Source organism: Podarcis muralis, chromosome 6, assembly GCF_964188315.1.
Source record: "Podarcis muralis chromosome 6, rPodMur119.hap1.1, whole genome shotgun sequence".
NCBI classification, from domain to species: domain Eukaryota; kingdom Metazoa; phylum Chordata; class Lepidosauria; order Squamata; family Lacertidae; genus Podarcis; species Podarcis muralis.
Genome location: NC_135660.1, coordinates 90,523,232 through 90,539,151, shown reverse-complemented (window position 1 = coordinate 90,539,151; position 15,920 = coordinate 90,523,232). Strand labels below are relative to the sequence as shown.

The following is a 15,920-nucleotide window of genomic DNA, read 5'->3' as shown; positions in this document are numbered from 1 at the left end:
TTTTATAACAGTAGCTGCCGCTTGTTCTCAGTGCTGCTTGCAGCTTTCTTAAGATCTTCCATTAGACAAGTGGAGGAATAGCGTGTGTCTCTGCTCAGAGCTGGAGCTTATCAGGTTCATTTGCTTTTTTTTTTTTTTTTAATCAAACCTAAATAATCTAGCAGGGAGGAAGGCATAGCAGAAAAAGGAAAGTCCTTCTTTTCTCTCAAAGCGATCAGGACTTGCTTGCTCCCATCCATTTTATGGTTAGTTCCCCCAAACTCATACAAAAGGAAAATTTATTAAATATCACATTTAAAGTTGAAATATTTAGCCAGTAAACTCTGAACAATTCTAAATATATACTAAAACTATTGGAAACATGTTAAGATTCTTTGATGGTCACCTTTACATCTCTTTGTTTTGGTTTAACAAAAAAAAAAATGCTTTCTATGAATGAAAAGCAATGAATTAGTATGGACTCTGTTCTGTAAAGAAAACTTGGGCAGTTAAGACAATAGCTACCTAAAATTATTTGTAGAACCCTTTAAGAAAAATCAGTTTCCATTTGTCTCTTTTTAAACACACACGCGTTTTATTAGGTTTGACCCATGATCTATGGGTTGCATTCAACATAGCACAAAAGCTAAGGTTCTGTCAGCACAATGATTTTCTCACACAATGAAACCTTCCCCCCTTCTCCCCCCCCCCCCCAAATCTGTTCCAGGGTTTCCCCCAACCCTTCAGAGCAGTTTTAGGGATGGCATGTAGCACATGGAGGGAGGAAAGGGGGGGGGAACCTCGTTGTGCTAGCAGAAATCCTTGTGCTGGCTTCTGCTAGCGCAACAATTTAGTTAAATACAGCCCTTTATCTATTTTGTACTTTTAAAATATTGGAGTTCAGTAGTCAGATCTAACAAGGAAGGTGCATATCTTAAAGAACATTGGAAAGATTACTATTTGCAAGATACCCCATGAGGCCATTTGTACACTTATGCCACTGTTAGATTTCTAACACTCAAAATCCATGGCCCACTCACTACCCTTGGAAAAGTTGAAGGTTTACATTAGTAGAGAATACACATGGTGGACTTCTTACCGGTTTGTGGTCTTCCTCACTTGCATTTTCAAATTCTTCCAGGTCCTGAAAGGCAAAAGCAGTTTCAGACTAAATTAAACAGCATTTATACAGGCTTTAGAATGTTCACTTCTTATGTCCATATAATCTTATGGTCTATACCACAGATAAAGTCACCAACATGAAAATCCATAAATCCCTATAATTTCCCCAAAATGTTTCAATTTTACATTTTAAAGCTGGGGGGGGGGGGTGGATATCCAAGGGGAAAAAATTGTCTTCATGCCTTCTTACCTCTTCATCTTTGCCTTCACTGTCAATCATACTTCCACGATCACTGTCTACTGAACCTTCTGTTTCATAGAAGGGAAACAAAGAAGACTTATGTGCATATCATCTTATTCACTATATACCAGGATCCTTTCCCCAGGTAATAATTATACAGTGGTGCCCCGCAAGACGAATGCCTCACAAGACGGAAAACCCACTAGACGAAAGGGTTTTCCGTTTTTGAGTTGCTTCGCAAGACGAATTTCCCTATGGGCTTGCTTTGCAAGACGAAACATCTTGCTAGTCTTGCGATTTTTTCCCCGCTCCCCCCCCCCTTTTTCTAAGCTGCTAATAGCCTTTTAGCAGCTAAGCCGCTAAGCCTTTAATAGCCGCTAAGCCGCTAATAGCGCTAATCCGCTAATAGGGTTGCTTCGCAAGACGAAAAAACCGCTAGACGAAGAGAATCGCGGAACGGATTCTTTTCGTCTTGCGAGGCACCACTGTACACAACTATGCATATAACTTTCCACCTGACTCTTCTGTAACAATATGAAAGAGCTGACACCTGATTTACTTTTCCATCTGTATCATGTCTCCTACCTTATTAAAAATATGAACTGTTTTGAGTGCGTTAGCAGAAAAGCAGTTTATAAATGTAGTAAATACATAATCGACAATCCTTTTCACTCACATAATGAATCACTTCCTTATTCACTTGCAACTTCAATTCTTCAAACCCAGAGATATTGAGTGGAAGAGCAGTCCTCTTGGGTTCCCATGTCTAAGATGGCAGTGACAAGAAAAGTATTTTCTTTGCAAGAAAACTAGCAGTGGCTGCATGGATTCCCACAGAAAAGTTTCCGTGGATATCAGCACTCTGCATTTCCATGAAGGAACCATTTTTTTGGTACGCTTTCAAATTCATCCCTGCGGCAATGAAATTCTGGATCCTGCAACACAGTCCATTTCCATCCCTGCACCACTGAATGAAAATAGGTTTCCTTTTTAGTTTTGCACTAATCAGGAAAAATAACTACTGGAGCAAATGGGGGGGACGGACCAGGATTTCTTTTTACAAAGAATGTATGTGAGAATATACAGATCTTCATTCTTGAATCTCTGAGAACTGTCTTTATAACAATTTAGTTTGTATTCTCTGACTGCACTTGCTTTTCTTTTTGGAAAATTTAATAAGAGCAATAGCAACAAAATCATGTGAGGGAGAAAGCTCATCAGAAGATACCCTGATAGGTTCCATACGGTCACAACTGGAAAAAAATATGGTTTTGGGTACTCAAACATATTCAGTAGCCATCTCACACTTAAGTCATAACCAAAGTATCTAGTGGATTGTTCAAAATACTAAGACGAAAAAGCGACACATTTTTCAAAGCGTCAAAAATTAGCCACAGACTAGGTTTTCCAAGCTAGTTAAGATTTTGTCAGGCACCCTTACAACATTTTTAGTAATGAAGTATTTGGCCTGCCACAAGTCGAACACAAATCAATATTTACCAATACATTATTAATCCTATCACACACCTTCACTGGAGAGATCGCCAAGCCCAACATCATCTTGCTCCATGAAGAGCTGAGAGCCAATTAAATACGGTAAAGGCCTGTCAATATAAAGATCCTGTAAAAAAAAAGGCAAAAAAGTATTTTTAGATTTCAAATGAATATGCCACAGGTCAAGATTTCACATTTCATAGATAACACTCCGAAACACATTGAATGATTTGTAGTGCCCTGTCTTGATGGTAACTCCCAATTCCAGGTTTGAAATTAGGTACTTGGACACCACCACGGAGTACAAAATTACCTCCAGGTGAGTCTCATCTTAGCAGATAAGGATAGAAGGAAGAATGAGAGCGCCTCACTGAATTAATTGCCAATTGGGATCTTCCTTCTAACTGTAATGTACAGTGGTACCTCGGGTTAAGAACTTAATTCGTTCTGGAGGTCCGTTCTTAACCCGAAACTGTGCTTAACCTGAGGTACCACTTTAGCTAATGGGGCCTCCCGCTGCCGCTGCGCGATTTCTGTTCTCATCCTGAAGTAAAGCTCTTAACCCGAGGTACTATTTCTGGGTTAGCGGAGTCTGTAACCTGAAGCGTCTATAACCTGAGGTACCACTGTATATCAGCTCCCTAGGGCTAAACGGAAAGACCAAAAGCTTCAGAAATTAAGCACTGTGCAGACTCTTTGCAGAGGGCTCTCTTCTTTGTGGTGCTGATAATGCCAAGGTTGCAGGTTCGATGCCTGTATGGGACAGCTGCATATTCCTGCACTGCAGGGAGTTGGCCCTTTCTACATTTCTGATTCTGTAATTCTTGCTTTCCCTTCCAGACTTGGAGCCTGCTCTGCCACTATGCTCGGTCTCCAAGTGGACAGGTTCCCTTTCCTCTTTAGTCATTGAGCTACTATCACATTCCATCTCCTGTCTTCATCTGCAGAGAAGGTGCTGAGTGTGTGTATGAAGAATGGCAGGGTTGACCAGCTCAGGCAAGAAGAATAACAGATAGACAGCGCTGTCTCGATGCCAATTATTATAGAGGCCTGCTGTTGCTTCTAGTTCAGGATGTGAGAGCAAGACTCACTTGTTCAGCAGGTTTGAGGGAGACAGTGAGGACTTGCCGATCTTCAAGTATATGGCAATGATGGCTCACCAATGCCTGGATGTCTATCATCTCCTCTTTTGTGAATTGTCACTGCTAATAACTCTCCGTACTTTTCTGCATTTCACAATGATTCTCTCTCAGTAACCCTGTAAGTAGAGACTTCAGTCCTGCTCTCCGCAGGGTTCTGAGCAGGATTTAACCCCACGGTCATCAAACTGATGAGCAGGGGATTAAATCCTGTTGCTTCTGCTGTGCATGCCAGTTCCCCTCGCTGTTAACATCACGCCTGTCAGAATGACATGAGGGTGTGTGATTTTGGGGGAATTGCATCACAGGCCAAACTGGACCCCGTGGTCGGTCAAGAGTGGCCAACAGGCAGGAGGTTACTCATCCCTGCTTTACTGTGTCATGAGCTTTCAGAGTTAATGTTCCTGAAATTTAGAAATGCACCCAGATCAATTTCTCCGTGCTCTTATTTTCCAAGGTACAAGAGAATGCCTATCAGTATTTACAGCTAAAAAATGGTAAAGGTAAAGGACCCCTGACAGATAATCAGCAACACCTTTCAGAAGCAGCGCTCACACTATTGTGTATCTTCCACTTTCCATCCTTCAAGTGTAGTTGCTCTGCAAAGTCTGAAATTAAAACATTGTAAATTTACTCTTTTAGAGACAAAGTTACATTACCTTTGGTTCCAATATTAGTTCTATCCTTTCATTAGTTTCTTCTTCAGAGTCTGAGTTCCCTGCTTTGATGTCCACCTGTTCAAAGGCACTGTCCAACACCTGCAGCCCATAATTCACAGCTTCTTGGATTTTGGGAATCAGATCGGCTTCTTTCTGTTCACGAGTTTTCTCCTTTAGAATCAAAAGAACCACATTTCATTGTTAATTTCCCATTATACTCATTTTTCAAAAATGTGATGGGGAAAGTTGAGTTTTTGGGCAACATGGCTTGGCCACTCTTAATGGGCTGCATTACTAAATATGGAGCTAAAACATCCTGAATAAATGCTGGACTTTTTTTTATAATATGCCCTCCTTTTCCCTTCCATGAAGAAGTCACTCAAAGTGGCTAATAAATAAAAAGCAATTATGAAAGCAATAATAATCCAATCATAAAAACACAAATAAGCTGAACTTAAAACTGCAGCACTAACTAACCATGATAAAAGAAGTCAACAGGACCTGATCACCAATAGTCATTTCCTACAAGACATGGAAGGAACGAGTACTCAAAATTGACAGTAATGAGCAGCAATACTGACAATCATGAGGCTGGATCAGAAAAGGGGAACCTGTGACCCTCCAGCTATTTTTGGACTTTAATCCCCATCAGCCCCAGCCAGCATGGCCATTAGTCAAGGATGACAGGAAATATAGTACAATAACATCTGGAGAACTACAACTTCCCCACCCTGGGCTAAATACACAAGGTTAAGGCATATACGGCAAGACTGAGTTTAAAAGACAGAGATGGGGTGGAAAGAAAAGCTTTCTTGAATCACAGGACTGCAAAGTACCTTGGAGATCATCTACTCCAAGGGTAGACAATGCAGTGCCAGTGGTCAAGGAGGATGGGAGTCCAACAATTTCTCAAGGGTACTACATTGGCTATCTCTGATCTAGTTCGATTCTTGTCTCAGTGCAGAATCTACAGGAAGCAACTACAGTATTCCTGACAGATGGCTATCTAGTTTCTATTTAAATACTTCCAGTAAAGGAGAGTTCACTACCTCTCTGTTGAACAGCTATTACACTAGGAAGTTTCTCCTATTTTTTAGTCAAAATCTGCCTCCCTTGAATTTTGGCCCATTGATCCTGCCCTCTGGAACAAGTTTCAACTCAAGTTTTAACAACAATGAACAAGTTTTAACTCAAATACAGGCAGATTTTACAGGACTAGGGTCTGTCCTTGAAAACAGTCCTTCTCTAATAAGTCAAAAGATTGTAATGGACAAAAAGAGAACTTGGAGCTTTTAAATTCAAAAGCGGCAGCTTGAATTGTGCCTACAAGCCAGCAGTTTGCCAATTCAGTAGACTCAAGCCAAGTTGAATAGGCTTAGATTGCAAGAGGACATTCTGCACTGTACAAACAGCCTTTGATGGCAGCTCTACTTAAGTGCGCTCATTTTCCCCAAAAAAATGAAAAACAAAAGGACCCCAAATAACATTTACAGTACCCAACTGCAGAACTACTGCTTGGCTTGAGTGATAATTATTATATCTAACTGCAGCCTGACTAGTTGATGACCAGGTTTAGACATTTGCTGGGGTGAGAATTTCCATGTGGTGGTTAAGTGGGTACCCCTCTTTCTCACCACACAAATAACTTCATGCATGTTATGGGCAATCAACATGGGTTCTCAAAACTGATGTTTCCCCATTTGCGATTGTGCAGATAAGTTATCCACACCAGCTATCCACACAACTGGGAGCATGAGTGGAGTGTGTATATCATATACAGTGGTGCCTCGCAAGACGAAATTAATTCGTTCCGCGAGTTTTGTCGTCTTGCGATTTTTTTCGTCTTGCGAAGCACGGTGACGGGAAAGTTTTGGAAAAGCTTCAAAAACCTCAAAAAGCTTTAAAAACCTCAAAAAAGGCTACCACACTGCGTTCTATGAGTTGCTCCTCGAAGTCAAGTCGCAACTGTATTAACGGTGTTAAGAAAAAGGAAACAAACTTGCAAGACGTTTCCGTCTTGTGAAGCAAGCCCATAGGGAAAATCGTCTTGCGAAGCAGCTCAAAAAACAAAAAAACCTTTCGTCTAGCGAGTTTTTTGTCTTGCGAGGCATTCGTCTTGCGAGGTACCACTGTATCATGTTGGGGAGGGGATGGGATGATTTCAATCCTGAAACAATTCACAGTCTTTGACACGCCTGCCTTTTAAACTGCACTCAGGAATGATAACACAACACAGGGCAGGAAATGCCAAAGATGGAATTAAAGTCTCTCTCGAAGACTAAAGCCATAAAAAATAGGATCTTTAGCGCTCAGGAACACCGTTCATCTGAAGGCTTTCAAATGGAATCATTCACCTGTGCCTGAAGCACATGAAATCCATTATTACACATTAGAGGAAGGAAGTGGGCAGCTGAGAGGGGAACAAAATACCATTGGACACCACCCTCTGAAACTATGTTACCTATAGCTCATCCTCCTGAACCTTTCAACAAGCAGACTCCCACCCTCCCCACCTCAGAGAAAGGAAGAGAATGGTGGAAAGAGAAAGGTAATTTGGGAGTTGTAAGGAGGCAGAGCATGCCCTCAAAGAGATTGAATGTGCTTGCTTGGCAGCTCCAGAGAGGACCCAGGAGCTGGTAGGCAGGAGGTGGTTGACACACACTGACTACTCTCAAAATATAACAATGGCCTGCAAATATTGCAGTTTTGCTCTTGCAGAGGAGAAGCTTCCTATCAGCCATCACTGCCCTCTGCATCTGAATCCTCCATGATTAAAGCAGAACTCATTTTTTGGCAAGTGTGGGGAGAGTCTGCCATTGATAAATACTTCCTCCCACCCTCCCTGAACTTTCAATTTGTAATCTTCAGCATTGCAAATAAATATCGAAGGTTACAATTACCAATATATTACATATTCTTATGTATTATTACATATTCTTATGTAATCCACTTGCCTGTTCTGGCCTGTCGCTCACTTCAGGTTTGGATATGGTTTCTTCCACTTCATCATCATACACTCTCTATAAAATTAATTCAAACTTTTTTTTATTAAGTTTCAGCATCTGATACAAATAGCCTTCACAAGCAAAGGCAAGTCACCATGCTACCTGTACTATTAATACTTTTCAGTGGAAGAGCTGAACAGCAAGTGCCAAATGAAACAAGATTATGGCATCTGTTTAACCTGCACCATCACAGATAAAGTGGGTGGGGGGAGCTTTCAAGCCAAAGGGACAAACAGTACCCCCTCCCCCATAGCCCCTCTCCTAAAATGATTATTTTACTTCATGTATATGATCCCCAAGTGGAAAATATGATAGTGAAGAAAGGAGCTGGGGGTTGTAAATCTGGTGGCCTGGAGGTGTGTTCAGCTCCCCTTAACCATGTACTTTGGCTCCCTTTCACTTAAAACTACCGTATTTTTCGCCCTATAGGATGCACTTTTCCCCCTCCAAAAATGAAGGGGAAATCTGGGTGCGTCCTATGGGGCGAATGCAGGTTTTCGCTGAAGCTTGGAGAGCGAGAGGGGCCGGTGCGCACGGACCCCTCTCGCTCTCCAGGCTTCAGGAAGACATCCGCAGCCTAGGCAGCCCTGCGTGTGGTCCCGCAGGGATGTCTAGGCTGCGAATAGCAGCCTGCTTCCCAGAGCGTCGGGCACCCTGAAAGCAGAGCGCCCGGCGCTTCGGGAACACATCCGCAGCCTAGGCATCATCCACGCTGCGGATAGCAGCCTGCCGCCCGGCGGGTAGGGTGCCCTGAAGCAGAGCGCCCCCTCGCGCCAGGCATACACCCGCAGCATGGGGAGCTCTGCAGGAGTTCCCCGCAGGGCTCCCCACGCTGCGGATAGCAGCCTGCTGCCCGGCACGCGGGGCACCCTGAAGCAGAGCGCCCCGCGCGCCAGACAGACATCGGCCAGCCCCACAAGCTCGGGGGACAGCAGGGAGGCGCAGCGCCGCCATCCCGCTGTTCCTCGACCTGGTTCGGTCTCCCCAACCTGCTTTTGGGGGGGGGGAAATAAAGGGGGGGAATTTCCTTTATTTCCCCCCAAAAAAACTAGGTGCGTCCTATGGGACGAAAAATACGGTAGTTATGCTATAGCATAATCTGAAAATTTACTGTTCAACAAGTCAGCCATTCCTCATTTTTCATATTTGCATTCCATTTCTTACACATCTCAGAGAGCAAGAATCTATCCTTGCATTATGGAATTCAAAAGCACCCAGTAATCAATTACATGCTTACATGATATTGTACTCGGAGGTGCAAGGGATAGGCACACAAATCAGATCTATTAGAACCATTGTGTTCATTACGAGCACTTCCTTCTATGATGCCTTCTCATACTACACCAGAGTTGGCTTAAGCATATCTCAGTTCATATCATAGTATTCAATTACTGCACACTCACATTTTCAATGAACTGTGTATTTGAAAGCATGAGGAAGCCATTGAAGACATTGTGCAGCCGGCAATCTACACTTTTGGTTTCGTGGATCAGCCTGTCCATTTGCTTCTTGATTTCATGCGTCCTGGAGATAGTTTGCTGGGAGAATTCTTGCAAAAACCGCAACAGCTACAAAAACAGAATATGCACTTGCTCAGACTTTTAAGCCACAGCTTAGAAACTGAAGTAATGATGTAAGACAAGGAGAACAGGAAAGTGTTCTTCCTACAAAATAATTAAGCTTGCTATCCAGCAACTAAAAAATGCAACACAGGCAGTTTATAGAAAGCAGCTAAAAATATACTACCGACTGTGTAACAACCATATTTTTGGAGAATGAACTGAGAGTAGAATCTGAACTGTAATAAACCAAGATGAAGCTCATGGTGCTCTATGTACTATAGAAGGTGTGAGGAACCTCCAGCCCACAGGCCAAACTTGGCTCACAGGCCCATTTGGCCTACAAGGCTGTTTTCCCCAAGGAATTCCACAGGCAGAACATGGCTATTGGGAAGAGCTCTTATACCCTACCACACCCCACATGTCGGACATTAAGAGGGTTCAGATGACCACCACTCCCATACACATTGTAAAAACAAGTACGTGCTTGCAGGGATGCATAGGTCAACCCTGCCACTCCCACCAACACATCTGGCAGCTAGCTATCCTTCTGGCATAGCATCAGATCAGGATGACTTGCAAGGAGGAGTATTATGTTCAGAGCTCTGGGTGGGCGGTGGGGGAGATGGCTGCTGGGTACAGTGGGGTGGGCATGCATGGGCTGCAGGACTTTTGTTGTGGGGGGCAGAACCAAACTATCAGCAACACGAATGGTCAGTTAGTTTAGTATTTTTATTTTTCTACTTGATTTGGGGGGTGGCAGCTGCCCCCCTGCAACTCCTTGGCCATGCCCATGTGGGCAGAGCTTGCCACACACACACACACACACACACACACAAGCTCTTTCCATGGGTGTAAGGGATCATCTCTTGTGATGCACAAAGCAATGGGGTGAAAGGCTGCGTCTGTCTCCTGGGTGATTTGCAAATGTCCACACTTGCAACACACAGGTGGTAGTGCCACAATTTGGCATCCCAACTGCCTTTGGGCACCACCATACTTAAGGAAGAGAGGTGGGGCACTAACATCACACCGCTTTTGCAACCCCACTGCCAGCGGAAGGGTGGCTCATTTCTGAAAGGAAGACACAAGCCACTTCTTCTTTCTGTTCCGACAGCAAAATAGGACTAGCTTGGAAGGTGGCGGACTCTCCTTCATTGGAGGTTTATAAGCAGAGGTTGGATGGTCATCTGTCATGGATGCTTTATAGTTAAGATTCGGGGTCCCTTACAACCCTACAGTTCCACGATTCTTATTCTTCGGGCAGTCCATGCCTGCTACCTGGAGCACGTCGTGCGCTTCTCCCTATAGGCAAGATCGAGGCGGGCAAGGCTTTTAAAGCATAGGAAGTGGTAGGTAGGGTTTGCCACCTTTGTTTTGGCAAAACATAGGACAGAGCAGGCTGGGTTTTTCTTTTCTTTTCTTTTCATCTGGCGCTGAAGTGACTTCAAAACAATCCATTACATTACAACCTAGTGCAGCCAAACAGGATGGCCCCGCTGGAATTTGTCACGCATGCACACAAATTCACATATCTTGTGCTTGGTTATCTGGAGACATCTCACACCCCCTTAAAAAAACACACGTGCTTTTGGCCAAAGAAGATGAAGAAGATTGGCAAAAGAAACTATTGAACTACGCAGGACATGTTACAGAATTTGAAACCCAAGAAAGAAAAGGACATTGTTTTTCCAAAAAAGAAAGGGGGGAAAAAGGGAAAATGTTTAAGGCATATATTGCAAGCTTTGTGTATAGGTTTCTACATTAGTCGAACTTCTAAAGGTCACTTGTAACAACATGAGTATGATTTTAAAATTGGACTGCTAAGAATATAAGATTCTATAGATGTGCATGAATTAGTATAAAATAATGGAACCAGGACTGGGAGTGGAGGGAAGTCAATTAAGATATACGAGTTAAATTTTTGACATGATGTTATTTTGGTTTTTTTTGTTGTCGTTATTATAAAATGAATAAATTGTATCTTAAAAACAAAAACAAAAAACCACGTGCTTTTGGAGAGGACCCCTAACTTGGCAAAGAGAGAGAGACCTGAAATACAGGACGAAACTGTTTATCAACCCAGGACGTAGCATTTCACATTGAAGCAGGAGGCCATCCCGTATTACACAGGACAGGGGGCGACCCTAGCAGGGCAGGGCAAGGGGAACGACAGCACGACGCCCCCCGCCCTCCGCAGGCACCCTGGGCACGGGCTGCGCTCTCTGCACGCGCTCAGGAGCGCTGTTGCCGCCGCCAGGGTGGCAAACCCCCTAACGACGCGCTTATCCGGCAGCGGCCCCGGCCTCTCACCCCCGCGTCGGCGGCCAAGGACCAGCACGGGCTCCCGGCTCGGACCTCCTCCAGGGACCAGGCTCGCTCCCACAGCAGCAGCGCCGCCGCAGCCGCCGCCGTAGCCCCGGGGGGAGCCTCCGCCGCCGCCGCCCCCGACGAGGACGACGAGGACGACGCGGGAGGAGAAGCGGCGGCCGACGAGGACATGGTCGCTGACGGGAAGACGCTGAGGCGCCCCTCGCGACGGCGGTTTAACTGCCGCCCTCGGCCCAGCGGTCAGCTGACTCCTCCCGGGCGGGTCGCGTGACTGGGCTGCCGCTGATAGAGGCAGGGAAAAAAGGGTAGAACGGCCCCGCGCTCCGTGGCTTCCGGCCCCATTTCGAGATTTCGGAAGCGCGGTGGGCGGGGGGAAGGGAGGGAGGGAACCGTGAGGGTGCATGCGCGAGAAAGGGCTGGGGCGTGCGCATGCGCGCACGCCGAGGCTGGACGTTCCACATAGAGCCCCGCCCCCTTCTCGTGGAATCGTTCAGAAAGGGGAAAGGGGTCCCATGGGTCATCTAGTCCACCCCCGCCCCGGCATAGCTGTCAACTTACAGATTTGAAAATAAGGGACCAGCAGCCTCGAAAATAAGGGATCAGCAGCCAAAATAAGGGATTTGGGCTTAGCTTATACATAAATCCACCACTGATGGAGCCATGCTGCTTTGGCTGCCACTGACTGTGTTTTGCAGGGGGTTGGACTAGATGATCCTAAGGGTCTACAACTCCCACCAAAGAAGAGGGGCAGACAAAACTGATGAACGACCTCGAGATGGCAAAGCTTACAGGCAGAATTAGAAACCAGGAAGAGGACCTCTTTAATACAGAATGGGGAAAGTTTATAATTTAGTTGAAAAGCTATTGTCAAGAGTTACATACATTGACAGAAAACTTGTAGTAAAAATGTGAACTGTGGATGGACAAATGATTTATAAAAATGGAGTTATGAAAGGGATGCAGAGGGGGAAATCACTACATTAAGATGCTGCACTGGTTGGAGGGGATGCTAAGCAGCACGTTGGGGCTGCCATCGTCCTGGTGCAAGGAGTTCCATCGGCCCTTCCCCGCCCAAGAGAGAGGGAGGGAGGGAGAGAGACTCTTGCCCACGCTGCCCGCGAGCCCGGCATGAGGTGGTTGCGGCGCCACCGCGGCCCTGAAACACTCCCCTTCTGCGTCCCTCCCCATCCCCTCCTCTTCCTCCTCCCTCAGGCCGCCTCCTCAGCCGCCGCTGCTGCTGCCTCCGGCTTCCCCTGGCAGCACGGCGGAAGTCTCGCAAGAGAGGGGCTGCCTGGCCACCCGCCGCCACCCGTCTCCTTACAACGCGCCCCTGAGGGGGAAAAGGAAGAGACGGAGATGCGGCAGCTCGTGCACGCTCGCTCTCTTGCGGCGGAGGACCCCGAGCCGCTGCTTTCCTCCCGAGCCGGGCGAGCATGAAACCCGGGAAATTTAAGGGACATCATCAATAAGGGACAGCAGCGGGACACGGCGCTGGGATAAGGGAGTTTCCCGCCAAATATGGGACGGTTGACAGCTATGCACCCCGACAGTGTGGGGTTCTGAGAGTGAAGGCGATGAAGAGGAGGAAGATATTTATTTATAACCCTCCTTTCCCCCCGGCAGCTAAAATAAGAGCAGCTCAAAACAAACGGGAGGACAAAAAATAGAAGAAAAACCCAAGCTATATTATATATATTACAATTTAGAATACTCATTTTACATCCTTATCAATGACTTCTTCTCCTCTTTCCATGGTTCGTTTTACATATCATAAATCCCTGCATATTTTACAAAAACTATACCGTTCAGTATTCCATTATTGCATCCATCAAAACCCGTTTACACTGCTGAATTTACAAGAAGAACCAAGTGTTTGTTCTGTTTAATTTGACAACTTTTTACAAATCTGTTGCACTCCGTTGTCAACATTTACAACAGTGGTTTTGATTCAAGGTCTCTGATTTTTTAAAATTAAATGTAACGTTTTATTGATTGCCAAAATTGTATAGAAATGAACAAAATGGTATATTATTTTTACAAGGTACAAAAAAGAAAACTCACATAACAGTAGGTTGCAAAACTCTTCATGATCAGTGTACCAGTATATATACTATCTTGTAATAAACATGGTAAGAATTATTCCAGAAGGTCTCGCCAGCATGATTTCAGTATAACATCTGCACCCTCAAATCCGCACCCTCAAATTAATTGTAATTAATGTTGGAATCGGCAGTTCTGCCCTTTGGAATCCAGAACTCGGCTTTGTGATCTTCCGGTACCTAGTTAATAGCATACTGGATGGACTAAAACCATTTTATGTGGTGTATCTTGCAAGTGTTAGGCTGAACTCCTACAGCAATCCTGCAGAGTATATGAAGGCAATTTTTTTGTTGTTTTTAAAGCCAGTTGGGTTTACATGAAATTACCTAGTCTTGGCCACAAGGTGGGGCAAGGGAACATGGAACCTCTGCAAGTGACTATTGATGTGATCATGAATTGGGCAACTTGCAAAAAGCAGGTGCAAAAATCCTTTTTTGGGCTGAATGGCAAAAGCAGTTGGTTTGTAACCCTTTCCAGTGCTGTTCTCTAGCCATCCCCTCACTGAATTACTCTTTGAATTGCCAAGCCGTCTGGAGTATCAATTTGCTCCGATTTTGAGTAACATTTTTTCCCCAGAGACATAGGTTAATAAACATTTCCTTGGGCTGTACTGTATTTGATACACAGATATATAGATCTGATTGGAAAGGGGTTTACTTCATAAACACTCTCCATCAGTTCCAGTTGAAAACTTATCTTTAAAAGCCTGAAAAATAGTAAAAGATTACCAGAATCCTCTCTAGCCTTACATCACCAGGGGGCGAGGGGAGAGGTTTCCACAATCAAGCATCCAATATTATTTTATCAAGACAGCTTCCCTCACCCTTGAATTAAGTAAGCCTCAAAAATGTGTTTCCCTGTCTCCCATTCTAGCAGGCAAGAAAAAAGGACCAGCTGTTCAGACATTCAGGCTCCTTTCATCCTGTTCTTCTGACATAATTAGTTGTTACAAGGGGTGAAATGATAGCGTAGACATATCAACTTGTTCATTCTCAATTCTTTTTTCCGTTTCTGAAAAAGGTTAGACACTCAGGCTCTTTAGGCTAAAATAACCAAAGCGGACTCTTCCGACAATGCAATTAAAATCTCAGCTCCAGCCACGGAGCCATGAAGGCTCTGGCTCAACTATCTCCCTGCCCTAGATCCCAGTCTAACAAGTGAGGGATCAATAGGTTCATGGCTGGCCCAAGATATTTTGGCAGCCGAGGCGAACGACAAAATGGCGCCTTCCCCATCTTGGGTGGAAGGGGTGAAGGAACCTATACATTGGGAACCGGGTGCGGGGATAAAGATCTACTTTGGGAACAAGCAGGAAGTGGGATTCAAAGGGCATTGCAGAGGGGAAAGGGGCCTACTCTGTATTATACAGGACAAGTGGCAACCCTATGTGTAGATCCTGTTGCCTGAGGCACCTTGCCTCATGGGTGGGCCGGCCCTGAATATGTTACTTCAAATGTAGCCTAGGTGACCCAGCCGTAGTTGGTGAGCATATTCAGTTGCAAGCATATTGGGAGTGGGGAACATCAGGAGCATAGCTGTCAACTTACAGATTTGAAAATAAGGGACCAGCAGCCTCAAAAATAAGGGATCGACAGCCAAAATAAGGGATTTTCCGGGCACAGGTATGTTCAACTTCTGAGACCCTCCGAGCCAAAGGCAGAAAGCCCAGCCAGCAGCCAAACGAAGCCTCAAGCGGTGGTTCCCACAGCGCAGCAACCCAGCAAAGGGGATGCAGCAAGGAAAACCACCGTCACCTCTCCGCTGGGAAGCGCTGAGCAAAGGCGAGTCCCCAGGCAACGCGGCCGATTTGATCGGCACAAGGCATGCAAGCTCCACCCCCCCAGTCGTTCTTAGACTCCTTTTTGGGTGAGCAACGCAGCCAAGCAACACAGTTGGAGCCTCTCTCCTCCCTGGCCGGCAGGGAGGGAGGGAGAGGAGCTGCTTCCTTTGAAACCCGGGAAATTTAAGGGACATCATCAATAAGGGACATCAGCGGGACACAGCGCTGGGATAAGGGAGTTTCCCGCCAAATAAGGGACGGTTGACAGCTATGATCAGGAGCTGCTCTGGAAGCCAGTAGCATACAATAGTGATGAGAAACCTTTTGCATTATTATCGAGGGTGTCATTTCCTTGGGGCCCACATGCCTTGGGTAGTCCAGAGCCTGCTGTGGTTGAGACCAGAGCCCAGAGAGGGTAGAACCATCCCTTTTCTCTCTTGTTTTCTGTTTTCTCCTTCTCTTGCTTCCTCCCATCCAACAGGCTGGCAGGAGAAGGACCAATTGCTCTTTC

At 45.3% G+C, this 15,920-nt stretch overlaps 1 protein-coding gene across 5 annotated transcripts in view; it reads right to left on the bottom strand.

Annotated features, from left to right (window-relative positions):
• Positions 1 to 11,863, bottom strand: part of LOC114596965 (WASH complex subunit 2C) — a 45,720-nt gene extending 33,857 nt beyond the window's left edge. For 2 of the 5 annotated variants that reach the window (XM_077930709.1, XM_077930707.1), the window contains exons 1-7: positions 11,512 to 11,863; positions 9,043 to 9,207; positions 7,589 to 7,654; positions 4,635 to 4,805; positions 2,870 to 2,963; positions 1,352 to 1,410; positions 1,079 to 1,123 (exon numbers count right to left, since the gene is read on the bottom strand). In XM_077930709.1, the coding sequence (XP_077786835.1) occupies positions 1,079 to 1,123; positions 1,352 to 1,410; positions 2,870 to 2,963; positions 4,635 to 4,805; positions 7,589 to 7,654; positions 9,043 to 9,207; positions 11,512 to 11,700 (789 nt within the window). In that variant the 5' untranslated portion in view covers positions 11,701 to 11,863. The remainder of the gene's footprint in view (positions 1 to 1,078; positions 1,124 to 1,351; positions 1,411 to 2,869; positions 2,964 to 4,634; positions 4,806 to 7,588; positions 7,655 to 9,042; positions 9,208 to 11,511) is intronic. The other 3 variants (XM_077930708.1, XM_077930706.1, XM_028728883.2) reach the window with 2 other exon arrangements.
• Between the last annotated feature and the right edge of the window lie 4,057 nt (positions 11,864 to 15,920).